The following is a 15203-nucleotide window of genomic DNA, read 5'->3' on the forward strand; positions in this document are numbered from 1 at the left end:
AAACTAAATAAAAATAAACTTTAGGGTACTGGAACCAAAGCCAAATTATAAGAAACTGAAATGTTTAATTAATTGATTAGTTGTTGGGTCAGGCTATTGCAGTCCAACCCGATCACACATATCACCTTACCTCCTGATCCAAAACATTCTTTCTTTTGCATCTTCATATTTATCATGTTTGTTCTCCGCCTCTCGTGTCTTCGAGCTCCTCGAGACGTTAGCTGTCGACTCGTCTGTGTCTGACTCAGCAAATCGTCTACAATGCTCGCTGTCGGTCATCCCCAATGTAATTTTCAGTCAGAACTCATTTCACACAGCAGGAGTTTGAATCGCCAACAGGTCCAGATATAGCATGCCAAATATCTCACAGGCGTCAGCAAATCGTCTACAATGCTCTCTGATCACGTCTTTGATCATTCACACTGCGATTGTCACTCCCATGTGTCACCTGTCGGAGAGTCAAAATCGGGGCTAAAATCGGGCAGCATGAACTCAGCTTTAGGCTTTGTAATTGTGATGTTTTAGGCTACTTGTAATAGAAGATAAAATAATTTAATAAATTACTGGTAATAATAATAGCGATAGTATCATAACATTTAATTTTGGCTAATTATCATAGAAGTGTCAAGAAGCTGTTAGGGGTTGACAGTTTTGACCCATAGACCAGATATGCGAAATGAAGACCAGGAGTCAGGATGTTCAATGATCGGAGAGAATTTTACTGAAGAAAAGTTTGCAGTTTCATCGGTAGAGTCAGCTTCAGAGTCTCTCAGGGCGGTGTCAGACTCTACTCTACCTTACAAAAAATTACCACACCAGTAATGGTCTGTTAACTCTGTTAGAGAATCTCCCATCACTCCAAGGTTCCCCACAAAGGCTGTTGCAGTAAATCTAGCAGCGAGTCCTTTGTACATGTTTTGTCGCGTTCATCTCTCCAAGGATCTTGGGCTGCTCTCTGAAAGTGATCATGTAAGGCAGAAACAGCTGCCACACTGCTCTTAGAGTGTGCTTACTTGAGGCTACCCACCTGACTCCAAGAACTCTTGCAATGATGAGAAAGATGACAGAGTCCTTCTGGATTCAGATGTAGCTCCTGCTCTTTTTTTGGGAGATGGATGATGGAGGGAATACAACTTATCCATAAATGCTTGGAAGTGGTTGATTTCCCCATTGTCCTTGATGGTATCACCAACTGTAATTTCCAATTTGTGGTTACAGCACTGCCACACAATAAGATCTGGGTCAAGGTGTTTCATCTGGGTAGAGTCTATCATGTTTGATGCACCATCTGAGGTGAAAGAGACCTGGTTGCGTTTAAGAAACTCCTCCTGAAAAGTGCTGGTGCAAACACTGCAAAAGTGAACTTTGTTTCGGTTAATGCAAGTAATTCAAATATTACTGTTGTAGGTGTGTTTGAGCCATTTGCACATCTTAGACACGGTCAGATGGCTGTTGTAGTTAACTCGGTAATAAGCACTCCGGTTTTTTAATCATTTTCAATTATGTATATCACCAGTCTTTTTCTCATTTCTTCTCAGATAAACTCACACATCCCCAAAGGTTATAAAATCAGAACTAGGTTGCTCTGTCACAGTCTCATCCTCGCAAGAGAAAAAGACCTTCGCTTTTTCACCGTGTGCCCCACCCTTCTTTCCCCCGTGGAACTAATTTGCATACTGTACACAGATATAAGTCTTTAAAGGGTCTTTAAAGTTCATCAATGCATTTCTCACTTTCCAAACCACCATCAGACTACCCTTGATAATATACTAAACAAATAGACACCAAACATGGTGGAAAAATATTGAATTGACATGTGTTCATTCATTTGTCTATTAACTGCTGATACTGTGTAAGATGTTGCATTACAAATAGCTGTCACTGAGGATACTTATTTCTTTGAATAAGTATGAAATGGATGTGTGTTGTTTACATCAGTCTTCAGGTTTCCAAACATAGTTGTGAATGGATTTGGATGGATCATTGTGGTCTTTCTTTGTTTCACCCACTACTGCTGAGGTCCGTGCAGTAAGAGTTGCTTGCTATTCAAATCAACAATGAAGTTTAATAAAATGACAGATGGACCGATGACAAGGTTCAGGCTTTTTTAAGCTTATGCGGAAATCTAGCGGAACTGGAGTCTTACGTCAAAGGACTAATCTTCACAGTACTTTAGACCGCGATGGAAATGCAGACAGCAGCAGGTCTGAGGGAAAAAAGTTCCTGGGACGAATTGTTCTGGGTAATTTCAGTGGAAATGGGGCTTTAGAGGTGTCTGGCTGTTGTCCTAGCCTCTTTATCTGATGGCGTTGGACAGTTTGTTTGTGTTAGTCCACCAACATCCAATTAAAATGCAGCAAACCTTTGTCCACTGTTATGGGCAGAGAGAGGCCCGGCCATAAACTGGACCCTGGAATCCACTACAACAGGTTTTGCATTTTTGACATTTTAGTGAATGTGAATGTTTTAAATAAAATACTATTTGCAAAGAGTTTAGCCTAAATGGATTGTTGTAACCAGCATGGGTCGCCATTTGCATTTGTTTTGTGCATACATTGCATGTATTTCTGGATTACAGTGTGTTTCTGGATCTGTTACACAAGATATGTAACAGAAATTTGAGCTCTTTACCGGCAAGACGGACAGTTTTTTTAATCACATTGTCACATTTGAATATTGCGTTATCTTAATGTATACACTGCTGGTCAAAATTTTGATGTCAGTATTTTGTTTTTCTTTAAAAGAATCTTGAAAAAAAAGCATCAAATGTTCATATATGTTTATATATATATATATATTGGTTATATATGTTTATATATATATATATATTGGTTGCTAGGCAACGTGGGGGAGAGGACGCTGGCATCGTCTGTTCGCCGCTTCTCCACCCACAAATGATCATGTTAATGTACTATTAGATTTAGATTTTATTTTATTTCCTTATGTTTGTGACTAGTCTAACAGTCAGAGCTACAATTGAGGCTGTTGCTGATTGCTGGCAGCCACTGAGAGGACGTTGTTCCTCGTTTCGCCGTTTTCCACCGCTTCTAATGTTTACGTTTGAATTGCTGCGGTTGGTTGGTTCTGGTTTGGTGGACATTTGATGTTTCTCGTCGCGACTGCTCACTGGTGGTCTCCCTTGGGCTTAAGCTGCATGGTGGCTGAAGTTTGCACCGGGCTAGCGTCATCTGGGCCATCGTAATCGGCGTCCGGCATGATGTTGGGATGTTCCGCTTCTCGGCTGCGCCGCTGTTCCGTCCTGCATTGCGGCCGTGGAGCGGCTTGGACTTCTGCGCCGACCCCGGTGTGTCCACAGAAGTGCCCGAAAAAATGTTCTGCCTCCTGCATGGTGCTGCGGCGATCCCCATCGTTTGAATCGTCATGAAGACCCATCATCTGGTCTTCAGCTGTCCTGCCTCGGCGATGTCATCGGGACACTGCCGCTGGGAGAAATCTGAAACATGGAGTGGACCACAGTGTGCTGCGGAGCTAACAGAGACTTCCACCATCAGCTGTTTTCTGTTCACCATCAGCTCTGTTTCTGTTCACCATCAGCTCTGTTTTCTGTTCTGTTTTCTGTGTTGGTTGATTGTTTGTAGTATTCTATATTTTTACTTGTTATTCATTTTTTGTTGTTATCCCCCCCCCCCCCCCCCTTTGTTGCACTTTGAGATTCTTCGGAATGAAAAGTGCATTATAAATAAAATCTATTATTATTATTATTATTATATATATATATATATATATATATATATATATATATATATATATATATATATATATATATATATATAGCAGCATAACTGTTTCCAGCATTGTTAATAATAACTGAGTAATCAAATCGGTGTAATGGCTGATGAAAATTCAGCTTTGTATCACAGAAATAAATCATATTTTAAAGTATACTGAAATAGAAAACCATTATTTTAAACTATAATAAAAGTTCACAATAATATTTTTTTCTGTATTTTTGATCAAATAAATACAGCCTTGAAGAGCATAAGAGACTACTTTCAATAGCATTAAAAATAGTGATGTGTCCAAAATCTTGACTTTTATTTTGGTTTGGTGGTATGACGTCATTATGCTGCGCCACACTCCTGCATTTGCTGCGATTCGACTGAATAAAGGTATGTTATTATAGCGTTTGAAGTGTTTAAATCGACACAAACCATGTGAGACTGTGATTTAGGCTGTACAATAGCTTTATGAGCGCTATGAAAGGAGTCTTTTCATTGAATGGCACGGTGCTGTGCTGAACCATTACGCATAAAGCGCATTAACGTTAGTGATAGAGAAACGGAGCTTTTGATTTTGGAAACTTAACGTTAAATCAATTGAACGGTGAACCAAATGCTTCGCGGTCGAACCACCGCGTCTAATGAAAACAAACGTGTAATAAAAAAAATAGTGCAGCCTATTGTTCTGTATCATAAATACCAAACATACATTCTAAGTAACAAAATCACAGTAACGTGTCTATTGTGTTTTGTTCATGTTGTATAAGTTTTGAGTTTAACACTCACTCTGGCTGACTCTTTTGAGATTTAGTTTCGATTTATTTTTCTTTCTGTTTATTATCTTAAACAGGACAGATTGTCTAAACACAGAGGACGAACTCCTGGTGAAGTCACTGTGATACACTCTTGTAGATGGCGTCTATTAAAGTTGAGAGTGAAGACATGAAGATAGAAGAAACATTCAGAGTGAAATATGAAGAAGCTGAGGAACAAACAGGTTAGTTTCATTCTCAAAGCTGACCTCAATCATTTATCAAATGTCCAGCTCTACAGAAATGTATGTTTTATTAATGTCACATTACATGACAAGTATTAAAGGTGTAGTGTATAGTAGAAATTAATGGCGTAACGATTCATTTAAACAATGATTCGTATCACGATTTGAGGTTGTCGATATGATTCAAGGACAATATTGGTTCATTTAGAACGATATGACCCGAAATGATTCAGTGACTTTTTAGCCAAGAAATTGAATCAGTGTGACTGAAATAGAGCCCTGCACGGGTCTCAAATCTAGGCCCTAGCCCGGCCCTGGCCCGAGACGCTGAGGCCCTAGCCCGGCCCGTGTCCGACCGCTTATCAAAATTATCGGCCCGAGTCCGACTGGAGCCTGTGTATTTTTTTTTATTTTTTACATTGTAGCAGCCATTAAAATAGTTCTGTTTTGTTTTTAATGTCAAAGTAGTTATAATTTGTTTAGTTTCTTTATTAAGTTAATTTAGAAAAATGTTTAGAGCATTTTTTTGTTTGTTTAATTAAAGTTTTATTTCTTTTAAGTGACGACCAAGCGGCCAGCGGCCGACAGTGAGTTAACCGCATATTTAATCGATTTAGTCTCAAATCAACTCTTGGCTTGTCTTGCCTATAATAAAATCCATAGATATAAAACACTTCAAGCATCACAATGTTAGTTAATTTCGCCAACTATTACCACCACAGTAAAAGGCATTTTTGACGAGCTGAGGCAGGCTGATTCTGCTCTCGCAAACGGAGCTAAACTAATAAAAATAAAAAAGAACATGCAGGTTGTCTTATAGCCTACCTTACACCTACGCAAAATGAATATAAATCCGATCTTCTATTTTCGTGGTATATGCTCATTTAACAGAGTTTACAGCAACGAAAGCATAAGATTAGATGCATTTTATTCAGCAGCTCATTTCAAATTCAAAGACCACATAAGAGAGAGAGTGACCTAAGCGCACTGGTAAGATCATTTAGTCTCATTAATTTTTATTGAAGATGAGTGTTGCAGCACCATCATATCTATCTGACTAAAACATATAGCCCATAACACGCTCTTGCACGTTTTTTTTAACTGTTTGCCAGGAGTAAAATTTATACATATGGTTTAAACAACCAGATACTGCCTGCGTCGGTCGGAGCCGCGCGGAAAACGCGTGCATTCTTCAAATAGAAGATACACCTATTTTCACGCGAGCGTGTTGGAAGTGTTTCCAGGCGAAATATAATAGGAAAAGATGTTTATATGCCATTTTGACACGAATACATATTAATAAAAATGACATTTTCATGTTTGAAAGTAGGGGTGGGCGATATCTCGATATTTAAAATATATCGAGATATTTTTTCAACTCGATATGGATTTGGATATGTTGTTTATATTTAATTCTGATTCCGCCACTTTGCTTGTTTGCCTTCCCTGTGCTGTGCTCGCCCCCGCTCGCGCGCCTCCCGCCTCTTGCTTTTGTTCCCCCTCCCCTCGCGTGATGTCTCATTGAACACGGCTGCTTCCACAACCAGGTGAGGATTAGTTATCATGTTGACAAGCGCGCGCGTTGTTCAGACCATTTTTTCCTTCTAACACAACTGCTTGCCAAAGTTCATAAAGAAATATTCATGTTCATCATAGTTCAAATCGCAAGTTTCACCCACAGTCAGGTGATTGACACTATTGGTGCGAGACGCGGTCCGATCATGCCAGTTTATGATCTGTGTCTAACTGATCGCATGGTTTTCGGTTAAAATGTCAAAATGATCGCATATCATTTGAAAACATTTAAAAAGTATTGCAATATCATTACTATTATTATTTTGTCAGCTTTATCACAGGATTATGATGAATAGGTCTATTCACGTTTTAACCAAGAGGGAAAAACGCGACATCCCGGGTGTCCTGAGACATGGTGCTCTTCTGTAAGTTGGGCTGTATCATATTATCATATAGCCTACCTTCCTGACATTCGTATTTCGTTCTGTAACTGGAAAAGAAGTGAAATTCAGCTCATGTGTAGCCTACATGATCCGCATGACGAGTTTGAATTTTGTCAAACTCATGACAAACATAAATGTTTGAATTTTGATACAAATTTAACAGGAAATGGTGTTATGACAAAATCAGTTTATTTATATCTCAGTCATGCCCCATCTTTCTGCAAAATGCTTACTGTTTACTTTAAGTGTAAAAAAGGGAGTCTTTGATTCATCTTTTGAAAGCATGAAATAAATGAAAAGAAGGCAATATTATTTATTTTCTTTTACAGTTAAATTATTATTAGGCTATTTATGTAATCAGGGAGTTTTTTTTTTTTAAATGTCGCAAAAGCACTTTGTTCCTACTTCCTACATGAACTGACTACCTCTTTGCGCTTCAATAAAATAAAAAGAATTTGTGGTATTTGGCATATTTGTTTTTGCTGTAGTTTTTAGGGGGTTATTTTTCCTGTAAAGATATCGAGATATATATCGTATATCGAGATATATTTTTTGCTCCATATCGCCCAGCCCTATTTGAAAGTCTGTAGGTTAACATGAATGCAGATATAGGCCTAATTGTAATAATAAAAAACAACATAATTATCGATTTTGAAATATTAAACCTGTCAATACAGAACAAAATATTCTGTAGCCTTTTGCCGTCAATACCATGGATATGGTATGGGCCGGCTACTGGCGACGTTGTCTTTGCTGTATCAATAGGCAATTTATATTTAACATAAAGTATAGGGCTTCCCTGTACATTAATAGCAGCAGACACCCCGCGGATGACACGCAACTGAAACGCCACGCTCACAAGAAACGCGCGCTGCTGCTGCTGCTGGCGCGGACTCTGAACCTATGCTCTGTACACTGTGCGAGCCATCTTGACAGTCGCGTTAGCTATTATGGTCTCGTGTTGTTTCCACCAGCGCAGAACATCTCCTTTTAATTAATAAAATAAATATAAAACGAAGGAGAAGCCTAAAAAAGGCCCGAAGCCCGGCCCGCGTTTTAGGTATGACATGAAAATTGGCCCGAAGCCCGGCCCTAGGGGCGTAAAAAAGTCGGGGCCCGTTGGGCTCGGGCATAAATGCAGGGCTTTAGACTGAAATAAATACGTGCATGTGAAGTTTTCTAGATTCCCGTTCCTAGAAACAAACAAGTAAACAATTAATGGCAAATGTGTTGACATTTTATTTGAATAAAGTGCAACCAACAGTTTAGGTTGAATTAACAGGAAGTTAACCGTATCTGCTCTCATTTTCAATAAAAGTACAGTAAGTGCAATCAACATACTACTACTAGTACTTCTGCTTGTTTTTAAAAATAAAAATATTGCAATAATAATATCAAAAATAAATTGCAACTAACACCCTTTTCAGGTTTATTTAAAGGTTAGTTCACCCAAAACTGAAATTTCTTTCATTAATGACTCACCACAATGTCGTTCCACACCCGTAAGACCTCTGTTCATCCTCGTAATACAGTTTAAGATATTTTAGATTTAGTCCAAGGGTTTTCTGTCCTTTAAATGTAAGTGTATGCCCACTTGCTGTCGATGTCCAGAAGGTAATGAAAACATCATCAACGTAGTCAATATGTGACATCAGTTGGTTAGTTAGACTCTTTTGAAGCGTCGACAATACATTTTGGTCCAAAAAAAAAAAAAAAGACTATTAAGCATTGTCTTTTCTTCTGCGTTTTTTTTTAAACCTCAAATAAAGATGCAAACGGTCTTGAATCAGCATATTGGTTAGTTTAACTAACCAACTGATGTCACATATATTTCACTTATAACACTAAAGCCGTGTTTCCACTTTCCCCAGGAATTAGGAACTTTGGGGTGGTACTCGTTGTGTTTTAACCGAAGGAACTAGGGTCTCTTTTAAGTGTAAGTGATATGTAACTACACAAGTCAGCTAAAGTTAGCGTGTAACATGGTTGCCACGTCAAATTCTGGCTCGGTGACTGGCCAGGGTTGGTGGCCATTTCACCATTCCACCAGCTTCTCGGTCCACACAGTCGAGGTCCAAAATACTACAGGCCCCTCTATCCTTACCCTCCGTCCATTGAAGTAGGACATAATGGATCTCCAACGCTGATATCGCAATTTTTTACTCCCAGCCATTATCTTTCGCAGCGAAAGATATGCGCCTGGGCCGCATGCTGATGACGTCATCGACTAAGAAGATTATAGAAAATAAGAGCTAGGCATCATGTATGACAGTTGCCAAACTGAAATATGAGCTACAAAATGACCAGATCTTGCCATGAGCTATAAAGAAATCTTGTATACAACAGGAGATCTATTTTGCCTGTGTATGCACACATATGCACCTCAATTTTGCCTATATTTGGCATGCATATATGCAGCATGTGTGTGCATGCAGCATGTGCATATAAACTGCATATAGGTTGTCATACATAAATAAGGCATATATCCTCATATAGGTTCTTTGCATGTGGGCTAGGCAATTTTTTTGACTGGCTCGCCTCATGTGGACGGACATGTTAACCAGACAAACACTAAGGCTGCCTAAATAACAAAAATATATATTTGTTAAAGTATTATTACATCACAAACGTAATGATGTTGACCAAAAAATTGGTTCAAAGGCTGTATTTCGGCCAGACTTTTATCAATCAAAATGAAAGTTGTTAGGCTTCACAACACCATGATCTGAGGGACATCATATATGATCATGAAATATATCAAAAGAGCCTCTGCTTTTAAACAAAAACCTGTTTTATTCTAGCTTTGTGCATTCTCTTGATATCAATACTTGAATATGGGTACATTTCATAGAAAAGCAACATTTTAAACCAAAAGCTGAGAAAATCTAATTTGTCAAAGACTTGGTCCAGATTGAATTCAAAACGATGATCAAAATACAAAAGTAGATGGAGTCCATCAACACCCTCAAAGCTTCAGTCTTATAGCTTTTGCTGGTAAAATTAGGCAAATTTTATTTATATGCATTTTAATGTTAGTGATTGCACTATTTTGCTTATTATATTGCTTGTTTCTGCATGTTCTTCGCATGTGTTTTGATCAGGGTTTTTTGTGCTTTTTCAGAAGATGTGTAATTGCACCCCCCGACATATAACAGTAAAAAACATTAGAAAACTGGAAAATTCTTATTTTTATCTGTTCTTTTGTCTTTGGGTCATTACATTTCTTATAAACAAGGTACAGCTAATGTAGCACAAAAAATGACATTTATATGAGTCTATTAGTAAGAGAACCATTGTGAGAGTGAATTAAGCCCACCTGTCTGTGCAGTTTTTCCTCTAGGTGTCAGCATGACAACAAACATGGTATTGATTTTATAAACGTTTACTAAACAAGTTAATATTACGTTTTTAAATTTTTCAATCCCACATTGCACCGCAATAATGAGTGTACAGCCAATGTACATACAATGGCTGTCTGACTTCACGCACTCATTTTCATTCACTCCAAGTGGACTAACATAGGGAATAGTGATTGTGGGTTTAGGGGGCGATTTCAGATTCAAGCAAATTCCTTAATAAATCAGCACTCGATTTACAACAAGTATGGCTTCTTCGGAACACAAATGAAGATATTTTTGTTGAAAGCTGATGGCTGAGAAAGGGTTCAGATAGGACTCCATTGGCATTCAGTATATTCCCACTCACAAGACCCATAAAGGCACTAAAAACATTGATACAAAGTCCATCTCACTACAGTGGTTGTACAATAATGTTACAATGCGACGAAAATAGTTATTGTGCGAACAAATCAAAATAACAACTTTTTCCACCAAGTTATTGATGTGAACTCGACGCATGCGCGAGAATATGACGCAGATCCGCCGTTTAGATACATGACCCGGAAGCGAAGAGGAGCGGCGCTATCGCATGAGTTAACGTCCGAGACCTACACGGAAGACAATAACATGGCGGATTAAGTCATTATTTAGATTTTTTGGCACACAAAAAATATTTTCGTCGCTTTGTAACATTATTGGACAGCCACTGTAGTGTGATGGACTTTGTATCAATGTTATTAGAGCCTTTATGGGTCTTGTGAGTGGGAATGAATGCAAATAAAGGCCTATCTGAAGCCTTTCTGAGCCATCAGCTTTCAACAAAAATATCTTCATTTGTTTGGCGAAGATGAATGAAGGTGTCACGGGTGTCCATCGACATGGGGGTGAGTAATTAATGAAATAATTTTCATTTTTGGGTGAGCTAACCATTGAAAGTATCTTTCATGTTGTAAATAATTTCAAATATCGATATTCAGCGCTTTGTCAAAACATGATTTATGCAGGTTATTCATTAGTCCCTCTAAGCTCATTAAACAGTGTAAATGATATAAATGCCACTTTAGATGCAGCTTCTCTGTTTCATCTCCACTGCAAAGAGGAATTTTGTTGATGTTTAATTTGATTGTTGACATCCCTGTTGAGTCTTATTTACAGGTTATGAAATTAAAACAAATGATGAAGCATGCATATAAGGTTAAAACACAAGTATTTAGGAGTGATTATAGATACTCTTAGTTCATTTGGACTAAGAAAACAGATTCTTCAGCTGTTCTTTAGATGTTTGATAATGAGTATACTGCAATATTGCAATTTGGTATAAGAGTCTGACTGTTGCGCTAAAAAATATTTTTGGTGAAAATATTCAACAAAGTGAGGCTGAAGCACTCCTTTGATATCTTAAAATTGAATAAATCATTTAATAAAAAATCAAGAGTATTGTGAATGTGGACAATGTTGATGTTTAATGTGGACAATGTTGATGTTTAATGTATGCAGTTATGCAAGAAAAATGTCAGACATGTCTGACAATAAAGTTTATCATCATATCATAATTAGGTTGAAAACGTGAAAACGAATATGTTTATAAAGGTAAAAATGCCCATAAGAGGAAAAAATCAACTTAAACTTTTTGGAAAAGATAATTTCTGTCACTGTCCACGACAATCCTAAACCTGCCAAGGTACCAGCACAATAACACACTTAGCAAACTATTGTCTAATTATCGTTACAGAGAAAATATTTAGAGAGAATTTTGTCGTCGCATACCACTAGTATGCGTGTTATACAATGTAGCAACTCATTAGTTTAGAACAATGATTTAATTACCTGTATACTAAACTGTCTAAAGTGAATTCAATAATGTGAATTCACCCAAACAATATTCATTATCCAGATCAGGGGATTTCAAACTGGGGGTCCCTGCAAAAGACAAAGTTAAAATTTTTGGTTGACTTTATCCATTTTTGCTGTTTCATTTCTAATGTTTCTCTCGTTTATTATAGTATACATACTTTCCAGAGTTTTCTTTGTATCTTTCCAGAAATATTTGCTTTGTATCTTTCTGGTGTATCTTTCTCACTATTGTCCTCTTAATCTTGCTCATTGGTTGTTATTAAAGCAGCATGTGAGCTGCTTACACACGTTTATTGGGAAAGTTGCTTGTACACATTTTTTGTTCATTCTTCTTCTTATGGTTTATATATCTAACATTAAATATAGACAAGTTAAGTTTAGAAACAATATGTTGTATTTATAATGTCACAGTTGCTATTTATCTAACAGTTAAAAAAAATCATAGATAGAAATGGCTATATAGTTCTAGGTAGATTTTTAGATTTATCATATTTGGAGGTCCATGGCATGATAAAGCTTTAAATCCCCTCATCCAGATGGTATAATCAAACATCTTGTGAAGCACTCTGAGTATACACTTATTTTTCATTTTGTGCCATTTAATTGTGCTTGTATTTCTGTTTTCACCTTAGACCTCATGCCGCTGGAAGAGGAATTGGAAGAACCGAATGATGTAAAGGAAGAGAAACATGATTTTATACCTGGGGAAAACTATCCTAGCTCCTCACAGACTGAAAAGACTTCCTCACGAAAAAGAGCTAAAAAAAGGGGGCGTAGAAGTTATTTCACCTGCTTTCAGTGTGGAAAGAGTTTCAGCCAACGTGAAAATCTTAAAGCTCACGTGAGAATTCACAATGGAGAGAGCCCTTACCCTTGCCAACAGTGTGGAAAAGGTTTCCCTGGAAAAGGAAACCTTAAAGTCCACATGAGAGTTCACACTGGAGAGAAGCCTTACATCTGCCAACAGTGTGGAAAGAGTTTCGCACATCTAGGAACGCTAAACGACCACAAAAGAAGTCACACCGGAGAATCGCCTTTCACGTGTGATCAGTGTGGAAAGGGTTTCAAACGTAAAATAAACCTTCGTAGCCACATGAGGCTTCACTCGCGAGACAACTGCTTTAAATGCCATCAATGCGGAAGGAGTTTCACAGACAGCAATCACCTTGAGTGGCATGTAATAAGTCACATTGGAGAGAAGCCTTTCATGTGCCATTACTGTGGAAGGACTTGCTCAAGCAAATCAAACCTTGAGGTTCATGTGAGACTTCACACTGGAGAGAAGCCTTTCACCTGCCAACACTGTGGAAAAGGTTTCAATGAAAAAGGAAACTTTCAAGTCCACATGAGGCTTCACACTGGAGAGAAACCTTTCATGTGTCTTCAGTGCGATATGAGTTTCACATATCGAAGAGACCTGAAACTTCATTTGAAAGCCCATTCCGGAAATAGCAGTGTTGTGATTGGTCTACCGGTTACAGCGCGTAGAAACAAAAAACCCATCATATGAATCTCAGGCTTTCTGAAGGTCAGCGATTGTATACATTGTAAGGACAGTAACGATTGGTGTTGATTTCACCATGTCATTTTAAACAAGAGCCTGATGATAAAGATAAAGACTTGAACAGATTTTGCAGCTGTTTCCTCACCGTCTGCATTACAAGTATCTCTCAATCAACAAACCGATGTGTATATTATTAATCTAGGCCATCTGTCCACCAAAATGTTTTTTTGATGCGGCCAGCTAGCATATCCAATTGTTTTTAATGGGAGCGGCGCTTTTTTAGAACGCCATGAGCATAACAATGCGCTGAGCATCTATTTCATGTAGGGCTGTGTTGAAAAAATCGATTCACCAATTCTGAATCGATTTTCATATTAATTTCTAAAGATCGATCCGTAACTCAGAGGATCGATTTAATAATAGGCTTACATTTTCCCCGTGAATTTTAATTTGCCACGTCATTGAATTCACACATACGCGCGAGGTGGAAGGATATTAAAACAACGAACATGGCAGCTTTGAAAACTCCAGAACCGCCGCGGACAGAGAATTCTAGAGTAGGTAAACAAACTCCAGCCGAAGCTCTCGTCACTATACCGCCGCGGCCTTGCTGAAGAAGCGCCGTGGACAGACCGAGTTTTCCTCACTCTTCCTCTTCTCTCGTTACCGCAGCGGACAGAGAATACTAGAGTAAGGTAGACGAGTGAAATCGGGCTGCTGGATATGTCAAGAACGCGGCTTACGTCAGAGCCATTCTCACCGCAGCGCGCGCTCGCTGACTAGAGCACTCTGGAAGGAGGATTGTCCTTTACAACCATCAATACTCCATTAATTTGCAGTTGAATGTCTATAATAATAGTATGAATATGTTGCATAACTACAGTCCTGTAATATTCAGGTGACAGCTGGAAACAATGCTTTCTTTAAAAACACTTATCTAAATCTCAAAGATCGGATCGAAAAATGATAATCGATTCAAGATCTTGAGAATCGGAATTGAATCGATTCTTAAAATTTGAATCGAAACCCAGCCCTAATTTCATGCTCAAGCGTTGAGCACTCAGCTTTTTTTTTTACTTGTAGCAAAGAGTTGAAGAATGTTCAACTTTGAGTAAAATGCAGTGCTCATCACTGTCACTTTTCACCCAGCCGTCCAATCACAGTGGAGTAGGAGCGGTACAATTACTGATTGTACAACAACAACAGATGACATCAAAAAGCATAACAGAAAATAATTTAAAAAACAAGAGCCAGAGCAAAAACTTTACGTCGTATTGGCATTTTTATATATACAGAAACCAACTATCTGTGAAATGTGAAACTTCTGCAGATATTCTGTATCATAGCAAGAAAAGTGTCTCAACTGAAAAATATGCTGTGCTGCCAAAACATGCGTTTTCAGCTGGCTAAAATGCTTTGGTGGACATGCGGCCTTCTTGCTGTGCACACACAGGAACTGTATCAATAACCGTATTAATAGTAGTGCATAAGTTAGCCCAGTACTAATGTGAATGACTGATATAACATTAAAGTTTGTAAAACAAATCTTGCTCCATCCTTTATCTTTATTTAAAGTAGTAAACATTACAGACAATCTGCATTAATAGACACAGTTGTAGGTAATTCCAGCTAATAGCTAATTAGCAGAAGTTATCCATTTAGCTGGAAACTTGCACAATATAGAACACAACTACGTCTATAGCCGCGAGATATGCGCTCTATGTTGCTATAGGGGCTCTATGCTGCTCCTGTAGCATACTCCTGAAAAAATGAACTGAAAACAGAAAAAAAAATGTTAACTGAAATAGTAAC

General features: G+C 38.1%; 1 protein-coding gene across 2 annotated transcripts; it reads left to right on the forward strand.

The window, feature by feature from the left end:
* The first annotated feature begins 4071 nt into the window (after positions 1 to 4071).
* Positions 4072 to 14936, forward strand: LOC137049341 (zinc finger protein OZF-like). Of its 2 annotated transcripts, none has more exons than XM_067427863.1 (3): positions 4072 to 4130; positions 4591 to 4737; positions 12520 to 14936. In XM_067427863.1, the coding sequence occupies exons 2-3, from the start codon at positions 4653 to 4655 to the stop codon at positions 13395 to 13397; spliced, it is 963 nt and encodes a 320-aa protein (XP_067283964.1). In that variant the 5' UTR covers positions 4072 to 4130; positions 4591 to 4652; the 3' UTR covers positions 13398 to 14936. The 2 variants fall into 2 exon arrangements, with proteins under 2 accessions (XP_067283964.1, XP_067283965.1); XM_067427864.1 differs by lacking the exon at positions 4072 to 4130 and adding an exon at positions 4357 to 4470.
* The last annotated feature ends 267 nt before the right edge of the window (positions 14937 to 15203 follow it).

The sequence above is a fragment of the Pseudorasbora parva genome, chromosome 20, assembly GCF_024679245.1.
Source record: "Pseudorasbora parva isolate DD20220531a chromosome 20, ASM2467924v1, whole genome shotgun sequence".
NCBI lineage: Eukaryota > Metazoa > Chordata > Actinopteri > Cypriniformes > Gobionidae > Pseudorasbora > Pseudorasbora parva.

Coding starts and splice junctions, on each gene's coding strand:
- LOC137049341 (XM_067427863.1), top strand. CDS start 4,653: ATGGCGTCTATTAAAGTTGAGAGTGAAGACATGAAGATAGAAGAAACA. Junction 4,738..12,519: donor AGAAGCTGAGGAACAAACAG/GTTAGTTTCATT, acceptor TTTTCACCTTAG/ACCTCATGCCGCTGGAAGAG.